Raw genomic sequence first — 20,577 nt, forward strand, 5'->3', positions numbered from 1 at the left:
GTTAATTTTGCTTGTTTGTTTGTTTTTGTTTTTTCGAGACAGGTTTTCTCTGTATAGCCCTGGCTGTCCTGGAACTCCCTCTGTAGACCAGGCTGGCCTCGAACTCAGAAATCCGCCTGCCTCTACCTCCCAAGTGCAGGGATTAAAGGCGTGCGCCACCACCGCCTGGCCAGTTAATTTTGATTTTGTGAGACAGGGTCTCTATATGGACCTTGGCTATCCTGGAACTCACTATGGAAACCAGACTGGCCTTGGACTCACAGAGATTTCCCTGTCTCTGCTTCCCGAGTGTTGAGATTAAAGGCATACACCACCATGCCCATCTTCAATTGGTACTTTCTCACACGTTCTACCCATCTATTTTTGTTGCCGATTTCTATTTGAGTTAGCATCTTAAGGATGCCAAAGCTGGGGCTATAGAGAGGGCTCAGCAGTTAAGAGCACTTGGATGTTCTTTCTGAGGATCTGAATTTAGTCCCCAGCACCTAGGCCAGGTGGCTCACAACTGCCTGTAACTCTAGCTCCATGAGATCTAATGACTCCTAGCTTCCATAGGCATTTGTACTCAAAGGCACACACACACAAAACATACACATAATTTTAAAAAATATTTTAACTATAAAACAAACGCCAAAACCCGTAAGCCTCTTTTGCCCTGTGCATATGGTGCAAATTTAGACTCTCAGTCTTGTATTCATGCGTATGGCTTTGTCTCTTCACACACATTATGCAGTACTATTTGAGTTCCAAGCCTGAGTTTGCTTGCCCGAGTACAGCAGGAAGGAATGCTATACAGAATTCTAAATGGTCTTGTTTTGTTGGCATTTCATCCAAGAAATAAAACTTTGAGTTACCAGGATGGTTCTTGTACTTACTACTTGCTTTTCTTTCTTTGGGTTGTTGTTTCTGATTTACAATAGCCTAGTATTAGGTCTTTAAATATTTCCCAAGAAGACATATTTGTGGAATTATGGCTTCCTCTCCATGACGAGATAGTAGGGATTTCTACCCAATGTTTGAGCAGTTGCTATGTCTTCGCATTTCTATATGTGATGGGACATATCATTCATGCAAAGATTTGAGAAATGGAAGTCCTAGGTTTCTTTTTGACTGCCTTTATATGCTCTTAATCATTGCAGAAATTCTGAATATATACATATATGGACCTCAGATACAAGTTCCACAGGAATATCCCCCATGATGTTAGGAACCTGTAACAACCATGTATGATCCATGGAGAAGGAGTTGGAATTTGAGCGTCCATTGGCTTTGGGTTACTTAGCCCTTCCTGTGATCCAGGTACAAATGTTCTTGAGGGAGGAATGGTCTTGCGTGGAGAAGAAATAGAACTAATGACTTGGAGTTTGTGGCTTAAGAGTCATTACAACTCCTCAGTTTCAAGTTGCCCAAGATTAGATTATGCAGAGCAATCAGTTGGGAGATATATGTCAAGTAGTTTCTTTGTGCAGTGTGGTTAGCGAAAGAGCAAGTGGTGTGCCTCACAACTCAGGGACCGAGCCTGTGATGACAGAACCAGGTCCAAGTACCATCTCAGCCACTGGAAGGAAGCCTTCACTTCTCTTGATAAATGTTAGTGCATGCCTGTTTCCTGGGATGCTCAGGAACCTGAGGCAGTAAGAGCCCAAGAAGAGTGAGTTCAAGGCCACCCCGGGCAATTTATTGTAACCTGTCTCAAGATAAAAAGTAAAAAGGGTAATGATGTAGCTTAGTGTAAAGCAAGCAAAACTAACTGGAATCTGCCAGTGCGGGGGCTGGGGGCGTGGCTCATTGATAGAGCACCTCCCTAGAATCCCCCAGTGAGGGGCTGAGGGCATGACTCAGTGGTAGAGCCCCTGCCTAGAATCCCCCAGTGAGGGGCTGGGGGCGTGGCTCAGTGGTAGAGCCCCTGCCTAGAATCCTCCAGTGAGAGGCTGGGGGTGTGGCTCAGTGGTAGAGCCCCTGCCTAGAATCCCCCAGTGAGAGGCTGGGGGTGTGGCTCAGTGGTAGAGCACCTGCCTAGATGGGGGGGTGGGGGGGCTGGGACTCTACCATAGAGCGCTTGCCTAGGATGTACAAGGCAATTCCATATTCTGGAGGTAAAACAAAAGAAAGGAACTAGTAAACCCTCCTTTCCAGGGTTTCCTAGGCATCCTTTTGTGATGCTGTTAGGAACCAGTCTTCACACAGAGCCCTCTTTGCTGCCCTGCTGTTGTGTATCCCACCCCCTTCTGCTGTTGCTGAATGTGAACATCAACCATTTGGCAGAGAATTGAATCATGTAGGTGCCACTTAGCATAAAGGCAGAGCTCTATTCTGTCCCCCACAACCTCAGTGGAAGGAAGGGAAAATATGGTTTGCGACAGTGTCATTACCCTGGAAAAAGAACTCGGAGCTGCAGGCTCTTTAAGAAAGATGCTTTTTACTTTGAGTGTTGGAGAAAATGGAACAATTACCTATTGAAGTCAAAGTGGATGAAAAAACACCTCTGTTCATCGATGACTACCCTGGTCATTTAATCTATTCAGATTCGCTGGGCCTTTCTGAAGGTGAGTCAAGCCAGGCTAGCTGTTCTTGCCTGCTGCAGCATCCCTTCCCCAGGCCAATGCACAGGGTGACTGACTGCCGGAGGTGCCCTGCCCGGGGTAGACATTACCTAGCCAAGGCTGGAGTTGCTCGCAGGTGTTTAGAAGCACAGAGCATGGAGGAATTGAAGAATGAGTGGAGGGAGGGAGGGAGGTAGAGGGGACCGGCATAGCAGAGCATCGATGCTGCCATTGTTCATGAAGTATGTTGTTGTGTAGGACAGTTCTCAGGACAACCATAGAGCACTTTGCTCACTGGCTGAGGAGAGGACTTTTGTCTGTGAAATAAAAGAATGCTGCTCTGTCTCCATGAGGTCCAGACAGGTTGGCAGCACCTGACTCACAAAGACAGGAGAGGAGGGGAGGGGAGGGGAGGAGAGGAGGAGAGGAGGAGAGGAGGAGAGGAGGAGAGAGGATTTAGCTCACTGGGTGAGAGTGATTGTTTTATGAGTATGATGACATACACACTCACTCAAACATAACTAGATATGGCCCTTGTATCCTATTGAGTAGGGATGGGGGTCTCAAGCCAGCTAGTCAGTATAGCTTAAAACAGTGACCTCTAGCTTTAATAACAGAGACTCTCTTTCCGAGGACCAGGACTGAGAGTGAGTGAGCAGGACAGCAGACATTGACTTTTGGCTCATGTAGCTACATATACTAGTGCGCACACTGATGTCCGTTATACACGACCGGGAAAAGGAAAACAGTCATGGGGGTGTGCCAAGTGATCCCCAGTGGTGTAGCTACATAGTGAGTAGTTCAGCTACATAGTGAGTGAGTTCAAGGCTACCCAAGGTTCATGAGACGCTATCAAAAACAAACAAGGAAGAAAAAAATGATAGCAATGAACGATTTCTTAAATTTGATTGGCTTTTTCCTATATATAAACACTAGTCTAGGTGTTTTGTGTGTGCATGCATGTGCATTCGAGTATGTGTGTATGTGCCTGTGAATTTTATTTAATTTAGTAAAAGGGTGCCCTTCAAACCTCAAGAAAGAGACTGAATAGTCCCATTTGGTAGATAATGAAACAGATGCTGAGAAAGTCAATTGCTTGAGCCTAGAGCAGTGGTTCTCTACCTTCCTAATACTGCAGTCCTTTAATACAGTTCCTCATGCCATAAAATTTTTTTTTGCTACTTTATAACTGTAATTTTGCCGATATTACACATTGTAATGTGACTATCTGATATATGGCCCCTGTGAAAGGGTCATTTGACCCACAGGTTGTGAGAACCTCTTCCCTAGCATCTCTTCTAGACTTTATATGGCAGGGGTAGGATTCGAACCTGGGCTCTGTTACTATGGTCATAGATGGAACATGATAAGGCATTTCTAAAACATCATTATCATTTAAGTTTCCACTGAAAAGTAGCAGGCTTTGTTTCTATGCATCTGCTCTGGGGCTCTGTCTTAGATCTTAAGAACCAGCCCATCCCAGGTTTCTAGATCAGTGACTGGTTTAAACCAGCCAGCTGAGTTTCTGCCTCCTCCCCTTGCCTGCCCTCCTCCTCATTTCTCTTATGGAGCACATTCCTAAATAAGGATGGTTGCTGTGCTTTAAGGGCATACAAATGGCTTGCCCTCACCTGTCAAGCATGATCCTTGTATTTTACCAGGCCCATTATGAACGCAATCTTTCTGTCGAAAATTTGCATACCTCCTTTCTTGAAAAGTAATGACAGCAATTTCTTTCCCTGCGCTCACTCTCCGAGTGTCTCATTTAACGGCACCTGTGAAACCGACAGGCACAGAGATGAGAAGTGAAAGAGAGCAGTTGATTAAATCATCATCAAGTCGGGCCTCAGAAAGTCAATTCTGCTCGCCGTCCGCAATGATATCCTTTTATCTTAAAGTAATGAGCTATGGCACTTTCGCATCGGGTAATGCGATAAGTTCTATTAGCATGTTCCATTTGCCTCACAAGCAAGGGCAAGTCATTTTAGCTAGCTCATATCACCGCAATCAAAGCAATTGGCTTCCCAGGCAGAGAAGAAAGGGAAAAGGCTCAGGGTGATTTCTATGGATCACAACACAGCGGAAAAAATAGACTCTTGTATTATTTTAACCCGTAACATACTCTTCCTTTTTACTCCTCAGCAAATTTGGCCTAAATTATTAGTCCACACAGGACTTCAGGAACCAAGAGTGAGTCAAGGCAGATGTGGGGGCAAAGGAGAAAGAGATAGGGTGGCATTTCCGGGGTCTCATGTGGCACACCGCTGGGGAAGAAAACCAAGATTGCCTCTCTGCTAATATCGTTGTGGGCTCATAATCAACTCTTGCTCTGTGCCATCCTCAAAGTCATTAGTAATAGGTCCCCAGACAGTCAGGGATTAATGCTACTGATAGTTGGAAATCAGCAAGCCAGTGGCAAGGAAGCGAAGAATCTACTGCTTAAGCTACGAAGAAGCGATCATTTACTAGTCACAGGGCCCAGGCTAGGGGTGTGGCTCAGTCAGTTGAGTGCTTGCTTAGCAGGCAGATGGTCCTGCGTTCCATCTTCTGCCCTGCAGAGACTGGGTGTGTTATGCATGCCAATAAGCCTAACCCTCTGAAAGTGGAGGCAGGAGCATCAGCAGTTCAAGGGCAGTCCTCAGCAATATAGTATGTCAAAGACATCCTGATGTACAGTAGACCCTGGGTTGGAAACAACAAACACAAAATTCATGGTTCCTAGGCTATTCATTTTACCATTTTAGAGTTTGGCAACCAGGAAACCTTGTTGACTTTGTTATTGTTGTTTTGGGCTTTTTTTTTTTTATGAATTTATCTTTGGAGTTTACATATGCTTATACCCAAAAGGTATAGCTTCTTTTCTTGAATGTACAAAGCACTGAAGATTTGTGAGATACCCACCTCTCCCTTCTGTCCCAAGAACCAAATAGTGCCAAAATGATCTAAGTGGAAGTTACACATTGTTTTATGAGATATACATATCCCTGGAATTAAAAGTGAAAAAAAAAGTTGAAATTTAATTTCTGAGGTTTAAATCCCCTGGTTTGGACTGTTCTCTATAACCAGCAGAATTGCACTTTTAGCGATTGGTGAGAATGGACCTACAGGCACAGGAATAGTATTGTTAAAGTGAACACATGTGGCCATCTGAGAGCTGGCTGGAAAAAGAACAAGAAGTGTTCACCTTTGAGCTGAAGAGATCGATGGCTTGATGTGTGAAGCCCTTGATCTGCAAGCGTGAGGGCCTGAGCTCAGATCCTGAGCACCCATGTAAAGGCAAGTGTGCCCTGATCCTCAGTACCAGGGGTATCAGAACAAAGGGACAGATCTCAGGGTCTTGTTGACCAACTGGTTTAGCTGAAATGGCGGCCTCCAGATGAATGGGAGACTGTCTCAAAACATATGGCAAAGAGCAATAGAGACAGATAGCCAACATGGACCTCTGCCCTCCACATGTGCACACACATGTACACACACACTTCTCAGACCACATTGGTTGATGGAGCTCTGCCTATTTCCAATATGCAAAATACCACATCCCAAGAGCTTCCCTAGGAATGCAGGAGTTTTGGTACCAAAGTTCAGAAGCTTGGAAAAGCTTATGCTCTCCTGTCTCTTGAGCCTCTGGACTATGTATTATTTTCTAATGAGTTCATTCCAGGATTGTTGCTTTATTCTTTGGACTTAGGTTTAGAACATGCATGCCTTTTCATTAGTCTTTCATTGTATCTGAGCTATTTTTGACCCCCTGTGGAGTTATTGTTGAGACAGAAGGGAGGAACCAGAGCCATCATTTTACACGGAGGAAAAAAAATCCTACCTAAAACCACCGTCAGGATTAAAATGCTCTTTATTTCAGGAGCCCCAATAGCTTTAAATGTCATGTAAAGTCCAAAGCCAATAAGACAGCTAGGTAAACAGTGGGAAAGGGGCTCTTTGGCACAAGATGGCTGCCTGCGTGTTTTAGCTTGTGCAGGGAGTCAGGCAAGCTGGCAGCGGATATGGTTAGTCACACGGCTGCTTCCTGGCTTTTTAACAGAAGGAAATAAATGTCATGATTTCTTCAGGTGGCTCCTTCAGAAATTGCTTTTAGGTAAGGGATGTCTTTACTGTCTTAGATAAACCTCCTGGCCCAAAGGGGGAATCGATTTGTTTTGTCACTGGCCAAGTTAAATCGTACTTGATGTGAGATGGTGTGGTTTACAAGTTGGGGAGTTCCCCCCTCGTTTTCCTCCCATTTCCTTTAGGCGGAAAAGAGAATAAAATAACTTTGTTCAGCAAGTGGCGTTCAGCACTGACATCTTTGGTGGTGATGATAAATGGGTCTGAGATACAGAATAACTGCTCCAGCAAGGTCCATTGAACAGAATGGAGAGCAGTGCCCTCCTCAATGTCATTGTGTGTGATGTATTCAATGATTGCCACTTTCTGCTTAAGAATGCATTCCATCACTGGCTACCCAGCCCCAGTTCCTGCAGGCTGAACAAGGCCGCAGACCTTCATTTATTCAAAAATCGGGAACAGAGTCTTAAAACACACTGAGATTTCCCGAATAAAAATGAGGCAGGCCTGCTTACAAGAAAATGAAATAAAAGTCATAATCCCATTCTTTTGGGGTTTTGATGTTTTGTTTTTTTTTGTTTTTTTTTTTTTGAAGACATTTTCATCTTAGCCCCATGCACTGCTAAGAATTTTTATTGACTTTCTTTATTTAGCTGTTTTGGGTCCGTGTTTGTGTGCGTGCACAGACACGTGTCTGTATATGTGTGTTCTTGTGCATATGCATGCAAGGTTAGCATCAGTGGACAATTTTGGGGAGTTGGTTTTCTCCTTCTATCACATGAATTCAAGGAATGGAACTCAGGCCGACAGGCTTGGCAACAAGTGCCTGCTGAGCCATCCTACAGGTCCTTTAAATTGTGAATAATGGAACAAACAAATGAATGGATGAATGGATGAATGAATGAATGAATATAAATCATTTCAGATGCACCTACTAGTCATCTGCCAGCTGTTTCAAACAAACTTCCCTGTGTATTATGCAATCATATTATTGTATCCTGTCCCTCCATCTTTGGAATCTCCTGTTTTGTTAATTATACTTTACCTAGAATCAAACACAGAATTGGAATATGTCTGAATATATCTGGAATATGTCTGGAATATATCTGAAGGCAGAAGCTGATGCAGAGCTCATGGGTGGGTGCTGCTTACTGGCTTGTTCTACATGGCTTCTTCAGCCTGCTTTTTTATATACCCAGGACCCTCAGTCCAGGGTTAGCACCACCTACAATAGGCTGGGGCCTCCCCCGCCAATCACTAATTTTAAAGATGCCCCTCCAGGTTTGCCTACAGCCTGATTTTAGGAAGCCATGTTTTCAGTGGAGGTTCCCTCCTCTCCGATGGCTCTATCTTGTGCAAGTTGACATAAAACTCACCCATAGAATTGGACACCAAGTGTGTGTCAAGGTCTGGAGGTAAAACATGATTAAGACAAGACGTCACTGTTGAGGAAAGACATCTCTCATGGCTAACACCAAAAATGTAGCTGCTCAGAAGGTGGAAACAGAGCTTTGTATTGTTTTAGGAGACTATTTAAGTTGAAGCTCAAAGAAAGACACACTCAGGTAGAGGGTATGGCTAGCTACACAGACAGTTGAGCATGAGGGTGTAGGTAGAGCATGCCTGGGTGTGGCTGGAGGTAGGGACGCACTCCTTAGAGTAGATCTTCTCAAACCCAGCCTTGACTGTGAGCTGTGGGCAATGGTTAGTAGGGTGTCTCACTGTACTCATTGGGACCCTTACAGAGAAATCATTAACATCACCTTATCTCTTAAATCTAATAAATATTATAATGTGATATTTTTGCTTTTGTCTTTTGAGACAGCATCTCTAGGTAAGCCTGGCTGTCCAGAAACTCATTCTGTAGACCAAATGGGTCACTAACTCACAAAGGTCCCCTTGCCCTGCTTGTCTTCTCTTTGAATTTTTCTGGAAATTTATTTTTTATTAAAACATTCGTGGACTGTGGATATAGCTCAGTTGGAAGAGCATTTGCCAAGCATACGAGAAGCTTTAGGTTCTGTTCCCAGCACTGCATACATTGAATGAAGAAACGGATGACCAGCACAGGCCAGTCATCCCGACACTAGGGAGGCCAAGGCTGGAAGATCATGCGTTCATCCACATCATGGAGTAAACTGCAGGCTAGTCTTCTACAGGAGACTGTACTCAAATAAATTAGTTAAACAAAGAAACAAACAAGCAAGCAAGCAAGCATATATCACCACACCAGGCTCTTGTGTGGTAGTTGAAACAGGAGGACTTGGTACCTCTACCACTTGACATCCAGTTTATGAAAGGGCAAGCAAGTTACATTTGAATGGTAGCCATGTTGGAGTGGCAAAGGCTCTGTCTGCATATTTCTGCATTGAAAGCCTGTCGTATTCACTGCAAGCCTCCAGTTTGACGAGTCAAGTATGGTGGTTTAAATTCTGCCTCAGCCAGAGAACCAAGCAACTGTGATTCTTTTCCTCCTCTTCTTGCTATTAAGATGGAGGAAACTATTTCCACTTCTCTCTCAGGGCTTTGAAACCTTGTCATGGAGAACACTTCGACACCTCGAGCTCCCATTTGGTGGGCAAACTGTTTGCTAATAAACCAAGGCAGGACCCTGATGTCAAAATGCTTAAGACGGCGAATCAGCTGGGACCGGTTTCTGTGCCTGACATGCCTTTTCCATCTCCCTGCGTCCTCCAGAACATAAACCTGAACCAGGAGGTGGTTCAGCGTGAACTCTTATAAATTGGAGTGGGTGTCTAGGGACAGGGGAAACAGACAGTTCTTCCTTTAACCTTTGAAGACCAACAACCATCTGGCCTGAAAAAATCCACAGTGGGTTGAACCTGGGGTGTGAAAGCTGGGCAGTGTATTTAATGTGAATTCGAGACCATGACTTCTTCCCACCCTGACTCCATAAAACAGCCTCCCTTTTTCATAAAGCATGCCTATAAACCACTGCCGGCGAGGCAGAAAGACCGCTCAGGACCCCAGCTCACTTTCCATCTGGGGCTGTCAACAAACCCCCTTTATGAGTGGAATAGACCTCTTGTATGCAGCCAGCTTCTCTCTCTGTCTCTCTCTCTCTCTCTCTCTCTCTCTCTCTCTCTCTCTCTCTCTCTCTCTCTTCCTGCAGAGTGTGTGAGGAGCCAGGCTGGGCAAGCGTCAGGCGCTGTTTGCTGAACGCATTTATTGCCTTTGCATAATTTATGAGCTGGAGGGGTTGACCGTCTTTGCTCTCTGCCAGGGGCTGGCACTGGAGGCTCCAGAGAGTGGAGCTGTAAATTGGATGGTGAGCTCCTGCTGAGCTCACAGCAAAGTCCCTGGGTCAGTATGGGAATTTAATACCAGAAATGGAACTGTTTTTTCAGCGCACCATGTGGGCCCCTGGTGCCGCAGACAGTGTTTTGGCAGACTCTGGCTGGCCTTGCGAGGGGCCTGTCACTCATGAGTGTGGCGCGTGGGGAGCCCCGGCATTTGTAATCAGCTTGGCATCCGTGTGGCTTCCATAATGGATACCAGTAGGTCTCAGTTCTTCACCATATGCTTAACTCTGGAGGCAAGGTGCTTCTGGGTATATCAGTAATTACTTGATGCGGAATTAAGTGGACCTTGAAATTAGTACTGGACTCTCCTAAAGCAGGGAAGCTTAATGCTTTGATAGGAATAACCATTTGCAGAGACTTACCGCTGTTTGGATGTGGGCGGGAGAGGGAGCTTCCCCCACTTTTCCGACTCCTACTCCTGAGCACAGACCCTGGAGGATGGAGGGAAACGTGTCGCTCTAGCCTTCACTGTCATTACCTCATATGGATAACAGTGAACATCTGGGAAAGAGCAGGCATGACAGAAGGCACCACTCTGGGCTGGGGAATGTAGCTCAGTGGTAGAGTGTTTCCCATCATACACAAGGCCCTGAGTTTACATCCCCCAGCAAATGAAAGGAAAAGAAGAAAAAAAAAAATAAAAAGACTCCTCTCATCCCCACCCCTCCTCAACCAGGCTCTGTTAGCCTTGAAAATATACTTGAGAGAACACAGTCCCCCCACATCCGTTTGTAGTTCTAGACCTTTAGGGTCTTCATCTCACGCACTCTTCTACCCAAAAGATCTGGTATGATAGAGAAACCAGTCACTGATTGGGCAAAAGACAGCAATTGCAGACAGACTGAGGTTGGAAGCCTGGTTGGAAATGATGCCCTTGGGCTTGATGAAGTTGCTGTCAGTCACTGGATACTGGATGTCTGATAGCGCTGTATCACCATGGAGGCAGAAGGAGAAGTAGAATTCACAATTGTCACTCCAGGGGTTTAAGAAGTAGAGGTGAGAGGATCGGGAATTCAAGACCTTCCTTGCTCAAGCAGCATGTCCAGGGCCAGCCTAGAGTATGTGTTTGTTTGTGTGTGTGTGTGTGTGTGTGTGTGTGTAACTTCCTAAGTGGTTACAATACAGAGTACTTATTATGGTACAAAGAAGCAGTGGTCTCCACACACATATCCATTTGGATGAAGATTTTATTACCATCTCTTTGTAGCATCTTTTTGTAGATGAAACAGTATTTTTTTTCTAAACAAAAACAAGACTCCATTCTGACGTGGGTCCAGTGGCTCAGTGATACCAGCCTTCTTTTCCGTTGGCCTCTCCATCTTGTTTGGCTCTGAGGCTTTTGGAGTTGCTCAAACCACACCTCTCCAAAATGGCTGCTGTAGATGCTCACTCACATCATGGCTACATCTAGTCAGACTTGACGGCAAGAGGCAGGACCTGCCTGCCTGCCATTGAGAGTCTTAAAAACAAACATTATTATTGTGTGTTTGTGTGTATGGTATGTGTAAGAGTGTATGTAAGTGTATGTGTATGTCTGTGTATAGGGGTGTCTGTGGGGGAGTGAGTATGTCTTTGTGGGGGGAGTTTGTATATGAATGTGTGGATGGATATCTATGTGTATGTGTGAGTTTGTCTGTGTGTGTGTGAGTGCCTCTATGTTGGATGTATGTGAGTGTGTCTATGTGGGAGGAGTCTGAGTATGTAGATTGGTGTCTGTGTATGTGTGAGTGTGTCTGTGGGAGGTGTATCTGTGTGTATGTGTTTATGTGGCGTGTGTCTGAGTGTATGTGAGTGGATATAAGTGTGTCTATGTGGGGGGGAGTCTGTAATTGAATGGATGGGTATCTGTGTGTATGTTTGAGTGTGTCAGGGGCAGGAATCTGTGTGTATGTGTGTGAGCGTGTTTGTGGGGGAGTATATGTGAGTGTGAGTATATACGAGTGTATGTGAGTGTGTCTAAGTGGGGAGAGTCTGTGTGTGGGTAGGTATCTTTTGTGTATGAGTGTGTCTATGTAGGGGGGTATCTGTGTGTGTGTATGTCTATGTGGGGGGTGTCAGTGTGTTTGAGTGTGAATGTGTGAGTCTGTATGTGACGTGGTGTGGTGTAGTGGGCTTGCATGCATGCATGTGCTATGAACCACGTGTGGAGGTCAGAAGACAGCTCTTAGGAATCAGTTCTCTCCTTACACCCTGGGATCTGATGATCACAGTCAGGTATTGGGCTTGTGTGGCAAGTGCCTTTACTCCCTCAGCCAACTTGCCCAAGACTCATTCTTTGCCCACTCTTCCTTACCCCAGGCCCAGCTGCAGACTTCAAATCTCATGTGACCAAAATGGCTCTCATAGCCACCCAACAACGTAAGAAAAACATGGGGAAAGAGGGCATTGCCCTTTTGAACTCTAGAAGATATGAGCTTAAGGAGAAGAGAGTTGTGGCTATCTGTCCTGCAGAGGCAGCCGTGGTTCATTTTCTGTTCCTGCTGGTGACTGCATCTGCTCCCATATACAGGTGGCCACAGTAAAAACCTTGGCGCCTTCCTAGACTCACCTGCCATTTACTGTCGCCAGCCATGGATTACCAAGACCTATCAACTCTCACTGGAGATCTACTGAGCCATCTGTTTCACCCTCCCCCAAACTAGGCACTATGCTGGCACAAACAGCGGCCTAGTTGCCACACTGTTCCCACTGTGACCATCTCTCCTCTTAGTGAGTGTTCTCTCTCCACCACCCATGCAAAGTGATCTCATCTGTACAGCATGTTGAGTGAACCACAGAGAAGCCTGAGGCTCTGTCCTGTGTCTCATCTTGGTTGAATTCTTGGTTGAGCTCAGTAGGGCCTCTCTAGGACTACAAAGTGAAGCCATATATGCAATCATACTTTCTTAGCATTTACTCTCACAAAACATACCTTTTTATTATGTATGTATGTATGTATGTATGTACGTACGTATGTATGTATGCACACTCATGAGTGTGGAGACCAGAGGTCAACCCTGAGTGACGTTTCTTAGGACTTGTTCATCTTTTTTATTGAGAGTCTTTCCCCAGGTTCTAGAGCTGTTTGGCCAACAAGCCCCAGGGATCTCTCCCTTTCCTTTCTAAGAACTGGGATGACAGATGTGTGCCTCCGTGTTCATTTTTTCACATGGGCCGTGAAAACCAAGCCAAATTAAAATCCTTGTGCTTGCTCAGCAAGCGTTTAACTGAGTTATCGTACCAGCCTGTTTTTTAACCCATTATTTGTTAACAAAACATTCTTAGTTTTTAGAGGAGCATAGGATCTTTGTTTCCTTCGGCTTCTGTCAAGAAACCCAAAACTGTGTGATAATTCCCTTTCTTTGGTTCTTCCAAACCTAGAGGAACAACTGGGGTTTGGCTTATCAGACTACTTATTATTCTTGGTACTTCATGTGAAGGGAGTTTTCCTTCTACTCATTGCTGTTACCAAACATCCAACCATAGTAACTCATGGAAGAACTTGTTTTAGCTCACTCTTTGGGAGTACAGTCCATCATGGTGGGGAAGGTAAAACAGCAGAGGTGTGAGACGGAAGGTCACTCACTCTTCTATTGCTGTGAAGAGATACCATGTCCAAGGCAACTCTTATAAAAGATCATTTAATGTGGGATTTGCTTACACTTTCAGAGGTTATTTCGTTACCAGGATGGAGAGCATGCAGCACCCAGGTAGAAAAGGTGCTAGAGAAGTGACTGAGAGTTCTGTGTCCTGATCCATAGACAGAGAGACAGAGACAGAGAGAGATAGAGAGACAGAGACAGAGAGAGAGATAGAGAGACAGAGAGAGACAGACACTGGGCTTGGCATGAGCTTTTAAAACCTCAAAACCTACCTGCAGTGGCACACTTCCTCCAACAAGGCCACACCTCCTAATCCTTCTAATCCGTTTAAATAGTGCTACTCCCTGGTGAGGAAGCATTCAGATAGATGAGCGAGGGGGGGGGGGGGCATTCTTCTTTAAACCACCGCAGCCATATTGCATCCATACTTGAGCAACAGCAGAGAGATTTGAGTGCCCAGCTCACCCTCTCCGTTTCATTAAGGTCTAGCTCCTTGATCCGTAGGATGACACCACCCAAATTTAGGGGGGTCTTCTCTCCTCAGTTATTCCAATCTAGAACATTTTTTGCAGACATACCCCATGGGGATTCCGAATCCTTTTAAATTGACCATGGATATGAACCATCACAATGTCATAGGTGTGGGACCTTTGCCTCTCAAAAGTCCTGGCAAGAGATTGCAGTGAGCAAAACTTGTTTTCTTCTTGAGAAAAGATTCGGGAGAACAACTTCCCAAAGATGAAAGCAGAGCATGTCCTTCTGCAGAAATGATTTTTTTTTCTTCCCCAGAGCCCTCAGAAGGATCTTGAGTCCCTTCATCCTGTGGCAGGGTTAGCCTCTAGCTTGGTGTCTCCTTGCTCTTCAAAGTTGTGTGTGTGTGTGTGTGTGTGTGTGTGTGTGTGTGTAGTCTCTTACTGAGGACAGGGCACTGATGTGAGGAAGCTGACAGCTCTTTCCTTGTCTAGCACAGGAGCTGTAGAACATCTACAGCCTAGAGACATTTCCTTTCCTGTATTTGCCCCGCCCTCGGGGGAGGGGGAGGGCTATCTGAAGCGAATTGCATAATCACCATACTGACCTTTATTTTCTTGTCTTCATTTTTAGTGTGACAGTGACAGCGACCAGGAAGAGAAGGTAAGATGCCACCCCTCCATTGCAAACACAACCCACGAGGCCCTGTGTATGCGGTGGCCCGCTTACCAGTACCTGTTCCCTCGTGAAGAATGTCTTACTGGTCACATTGTGACATTTTCAAAGATAAGATATACTGTGCCAAATCTGTGACATCCTCCTCTTTGAAACATGCCGCTTCATGTCTCATTTTTGTCGCACCAAATTTTCACTTCATAGACCCCCAAAACACTTTTAAAGAGAAATTGATTTTTTTTTTTTGGTTCATGATAGAAACATTCTACTTCCTCCTGTGTATTTATAATGCCATTTCTACCTGCCGTTTCCTGACCTTCTTGTTTCCTCCTGCCTTTCCATAGCTTTCTAATAGAAATATCAATGATGTGTGAGGAATTTCCTCACAGGACAGGGTGGACAGGGGTGGTCTGGGATGGGGGTGGGAGTCTCTCTTGTCTTCTATGGGTGGGTGTTGGGGAAGGGGCGTCTCCCCAGTAGGTATACCCTCTACCTGGAGGCTGAGGTCCAGCTTCAGTGTATACAGTTCAACGTGGATGAAGAAGGAATCCAGGCTCTGAGCCTCCAGAAGATCGAGATCGGGACCAGTAAAGTAGGTTTTCTGTTGACTAAAGCAAAAGGTTTATGGATATGCTTTTTTCTTCCTAGCTGTTGACATCTGCCAAACAAGTGTCTTTCCATTTTTACTGATGCCTTGTGTAACTTAAAAACTTACCTGCACTGCACGGTCCCAAAGCAATTGGTCAGGCCTCCCTTCCCTGTGCCCGTTCCATGATTTCCACCTCCTTCCTGCTCGCTTATCCTCCCCAGAATCCCACGGTTCACATGCCTGATCATTCCCCATCCATCTCGGACTTTCTCCCTCCGCCTCCACCACAGCCTCCAGGAGAGATCTGAAGGCTCCTGTTCTCCACTGTCATTAATTTGAATTCAGCATATGTAGCCAGTTATAAAACCCGAGACACCATCATCTGAGCAGGTCAAGCATATTCAGATGAAGACAAATGGTGCTTATTTGATTTCCTTAAAATCAGGAAATGAAAAAAGTGCTCTCTGGAGAAATCACGCTCCGCCTGACTTAGATGATAGACCAGCACGTGTCCCCCAGATAAGAACAGGCTCTCGCCTGGAGGTTTTTATCTCTGAAGGACGGCCAGGACTGTCAGCTTGCTGACATGTGCATTATCCATGTCATTTTAAACAAAGTGACCTATGGAAGGGTGCGCCGTGCTGTGACATGGTAATGGGCTGTTGGATGACAGCGGAGGTACACACTGGGTAGGGGGCTGCAGGCTGTTCTTTTGTTTAACTGACAAGTCAGAGCTTCCTGCCTCCAACCCCCAGGAGAGAATCTTAGCTCCTTAGAAGTAGGACCTTGGGTATTTTGGACAGCCAACGTGTATCAGGATACGTGACAGCATACAATCACTGCCCATGCTAGCGCCAAGGTCACATGGACATATGACAAAAGTCACCATAATTCTGTGTGTGTGGGGGGGTGGTTGGCACCCAGGAAGATGCTGAAACCTTTTGACTGTTTTTGAGAGCTCTACAGAAAAGCAACAGCTGACCTTACTTCTACAAGAGGGTGGGTTTTATTCAAGGTCTTTGTGTGCACACTTGTATATATGTGCATTTTCCTGTACGTGCAGATGCATGTATACCTGTGTGCAGGTACATACAGAGGCCATTACCAAGTGCTGTCTATATGATTCTTGAGATAGGCTCTTGCTAACCTGGAGTTCACAAAGTAGGTTAGGTTTGGTGGCCAGCAAACTGCAGGAAATGTCCTGTCTCTGCCTGCCCAGCACTAGGATATAAACCTGTGGGTTCTAGGCACTGAAGTCATGTTTGAACAGAAAGAACTTCCAAACGGGCTCTCCCACTAGTCTGGGCATCTTTATTTCTAAATCCTGATGGCAGATACCTGTTATGCCAGCATTTATGAGACTGAGGCAGCAGAATTTCAGGTTCTAGAGCAGCGTGTGCTACATAGGGAGGCTCTATTTCAAATAGATGTAGTGGATTCCATATTGACACAGCTGTCTGCAGTAGTGGGAGAAAGTAGTAAAAATTCCTCTTTGCCATTTTTTTCTTAGTATCTCAATCAAGGCGCTTGGCCTTGGATATACCTCAGTATCTCCAAGGAACTCCCCCTGGCCTGGTCTCCACTCTGGGTCCCTTGCCCTGGAATCTCCGGGGACATCAACCATCATTAAGCTAGCCCATCAGATGGGTTGTTTCTAGAATGACATGGTTGTTGGCATTAGAAACGTTGGGAGCGGGTGATCAAGGTGGTTTGGAGTAGCAGCATAGAGCTAGGAAAAAATGAACAGGTGAGTACCAGTCTGTGTGAGGAGAGTGAGCAGGCAGGTCCACGGGTAAGAAGTCACTGGGAGAGCTGGGGCACTAGACACGTTCTTTTTATGCGTGGTACACCCCCTGCCTAAGCACTGGGGTGTAATTTGTTTGGCTTCTTGAAGGCCTTTGTAACTGGGAGCTCCGCCCTCTGTGCTATCCCTGCTCTGACATGGGTGTTTCTCCAGGGGGTTCCCAGCAGGAACCCAGGAGCCTCTAATTGCACCAGTGCCTGCCTGGCCCATGTGTAGTTAAGTCTGCCAGCCTTCTCCTTTTCCAGCTGAGACAGAATAGTGTTTATCACCAACCTGAACACCATCCTCCCAGCTTTGCAGGGGCCCTGTCAGCCTGCTCCTTGGCAGGGCCTGTCCCTGGAGCCCCTGAGCCCACTAGGGTGTTTGCTGGCACCGCATGGAGGCTTCGAATACAAATATGAATTGCTAATGGTGGTGTAGACACCGCTCAGCATCCTGGGATCCCTTCCGCAAGTCCCCCTGGGGCTGCTGGTGTAGCCAAAAGTGAGACTTGCAGGAGGGACATGGTGGGAATTCTCTCCGGAAGACCTGTCATTCTAACTCCATGGGGATCCACAGAACCGGCAGTCTAAAATTAGGGTACGGTATTTCACACAGCTGACTGAATTAAGATAAACTCAGCTTTCTTCTGATGCGAAGCTATAATTTATAAAATGATACCCTTACTAATTAATGTGAAAGTATCTGGGAAAGAGCTGGGAAAGCAGAGCCGTTCTGAAATGCAGGAGACAGAGTTGCCCGTGGAATGGATCCGATGAGACCCCATGCGAGCATCCTCAACCACGGGAACAGCATTTTGTGTTAGCAGTAGAGAACCTAGAAGACTCCTGGGAAGGGAGAAATGGGGTGGTGAATTAAGTAGGCGGTGAACCTAGCATCGTAGATGTGGGGTGTCTCTTCATTTGTCATTAGGAACAAGGAAGAGGCAGCACTTGGCCCCCTTATCACCCAAATTAAGCAATTACACCAATCCCACACTGGAGAAGAATCGCTGTCAGGAGAACAGTGCAGCAGCAATAGTGTTTCTGCACACGTGGTCTACATTTTCTTTTCTCTAACACTGGCAGCACCCTCGCTGTGTAAAGCAACACCCCTCATTTGGTTATGAAATTAACGTCAAGATTTAAATTCACAGTCTCTCCACCTACCCACTTCTCTTTAGCTGTGTGAACCAAGGGATGGCGGTCGGCGGTCAGAAGGAATCTTGTTCCTTGTTCCGTCCCTTGTTAGTCTGTATGCAGGATAATTCTTGGTATTGTTGTATAGGAGATGGGGTGACATAGCGTTCTTATAAGAGTAGATTACAGGGTCTTTGCCTGCGTTCGTTCGGAAGTGTTAACTGAACTTTGTTTACGTGGATCAGGACTCACGCTGGGAAAGAAGAAAGCCGTGCCTTAGCTCAGGTAGCTTGAGTCCTGCTCAAGGCCCAGGAGACTTCACAGCTTAGCTCTGGATAGAAACGCTAGATTCTACAAGGTCCCTAAAACCATGTCTTTTCAACCCCCTTATCTAAACATATCCATACACATCAGTGTAATCCGGGGCCATTGTAAAATGAGCAGGCAACTGTTAAGTAATAGATGACACCCGTTTGCCCCATTGGCAGTTGTTCCCAGGTATCAAACTTTTCCTAGTTATAGGGGAAAGATTGTATTCAGGCTTAAGGAGGCCAGGGTAGTATTTCTTTTATAACCTGAGGTAATAGTCAAAAAACTTCTGAGGTAATATTTTTTGCTCACTTTTTTATTTGTTCTTTGAGAATTTGATACAATGTATTGTTTTTATTCTTGTTCAGGAGTTTGAGACAAGGTCTCAATGTGTAGCTCCGCTGTCTTAGAATGATGGTGACTACCTGCTTGCTTATGCCTCCCATTGTGGGGATTAAAGGTGGGCACCACCACACTCCAGCTCTCATAGAATCTATATGATCATATTCACTTCCTCAGATCCTCCCGAATGTACCCCCCCTTCACTACCCATCCAACTGTCCTTCAGGATTTTGTTGTTATTGTTGTTGCTGTTACATTTATTTCTGTATTTATTAATTTTTTTTACATTTAATACATCTTTAATTAGTAATATAATAAATAAGATTATATCACTTTCCCCCTTCCATTTATACTATCCAGCACACACACACACACACACACACACACTTCCATGCCCTCTCAACTCCCGGAGTAATATTTTATCAACAAAACTGGGTCAGGAAATAAAGCTTAGTGGGTAATGCTGGGAAACCCTGGGTTCCATCCTCCACATCCATAAACAAAGCAAAGTGGAACATTCATGTAGTCCCAGCTCTTGGGTGGGGCAAGAAGAGCCAAAGTTCAAGACCGTTCTCAGCAACATAGTTACCTGGAGACCATCCTAGGCTACTCAAGACCCTGTTTTTAACTGTTGTTCTTGGTCATGATGCAACTCACGTATTAGGGAAGGGGTAACTTTAAGCAAAGAAACCAAACTGAGGCTTATTTTCAGCTAATACAGCATAGACCACACATACACACACTCTCTTCACTTGGCTCAGGCAGGACTTTGAAACTGCTGAAAAGTCAAACTGAAGATGAGGCATGTGGCTTTGTGCTTTTAATGGAGTCCTATCGCTTGATTGCCAGGCCTTGTGTTACCCTTGTTAAAGGCTGTGCATCCTCAGAAACATTCCAGAAATGGAGGAGGCCCTCACTGTAGCTTGTGCAATCTCCATCCTTAGTTTGGCAATCAGTTGCATCCTGATCCAGGGGCTGCAGAGATGGCTCACTGGGTAAGAATACTCAGTGTACAAGCATGAGGATCTGAGTTCAGATCCCAGCACCCATATAGAAATACCAGTGTGATCACATGTGCTTATGACAGTGCTGTGGGGTGGGAGGGCTGTAGACAACAGTGCTGCCTACCTGGCTCCAGGTCCAATGAGAGACCCTGTTTCAAGGGAATAAGGCCTAGAGTGATTGAGAAATATACCCAACATCCTTGTCTGGATTCTGTTGCCATGGAAACACATCTGTACATGCATTCCCCCCCCCCAAACACACACACATACATATGCACACACATACACAAAAACATGCCCTGATTGAGAGACAACTGAGATATGCTAGTCCTGTTTTACAGACAGTCTTTCAGCCAGGAAAAGAATCATCACTGTCCAGCTCTTAGAGAAGCAAAGCAAATAGCCACCACCCAAAAGAGTGGGAACTGTGGTTTGTGCTTGTGGCTCTGCTCCTTTGCTCAGCACTGGGCAGAAATGAAGCACTGGGTATTTTGTTGGCGTTGCATTTTCTTTCTTATAGGGAGAACATGTAGAAGCCCTGTTCAGTGGCCTGGCACTCGGACCTGGGTCTTTCCTAGCCATTCCAGTGTCTGCTTTCTGGGCTCCAACAAATATGCTGCCTTTTCCCCTTTCCTCTGCACTTCTGCAGTTTGATTTTCTCATAAAAACATCTCTGAGCCATTTGTAAATTTCCTAGCATTCGGGGGACAATTTCTACAGCTGTTGGCTGAGTTTCAATAGCTTTCTCATTTTGGA

General features: G+C 45.5%; 1 protein-coding gene across 3 annotated transcripts in view; it reads left to right on the forward strand.

Annotated features, from left to right (window-relative positions):
* Auts2 (activator of transcription and developmental regulator AUTS2) overlaps positions 1 to 20,577 on the forward strand; it is a 1,072,043-nt gene that overhangs the window by 730,765 nt on the left and 320,701 nt on the right. For all 3 annotated transcript variants that reach the window (XM_028766103.1, XM_028766102.1, XM_028766104.1), the window contains exon 5: positions 14,614 to 14,643. In XM_028766103.1, coding sequence (XP_028621936.1) covers positions 14,614 to 14,643 — 30 coding nt within the window. The remainder of the gene's footprint in view (positions 1 to 14,613; positions 14,644 to 20,577) is intronic.

Source organism: Grammomys surdaster, unplaced genomic scaffold (genome assembly GCF_004785775.1).
Source record: "Grammomys surdaster isolate TR1022 unplaced genomic scaffold, NIH_TR_1.0 166, whole genome shotgun sequence".
NCBI lineage: Eukaryota > Metazoa > Chordata > Mammalia > Rodentia > Muridae > Grammomys > Grammomys surdaster.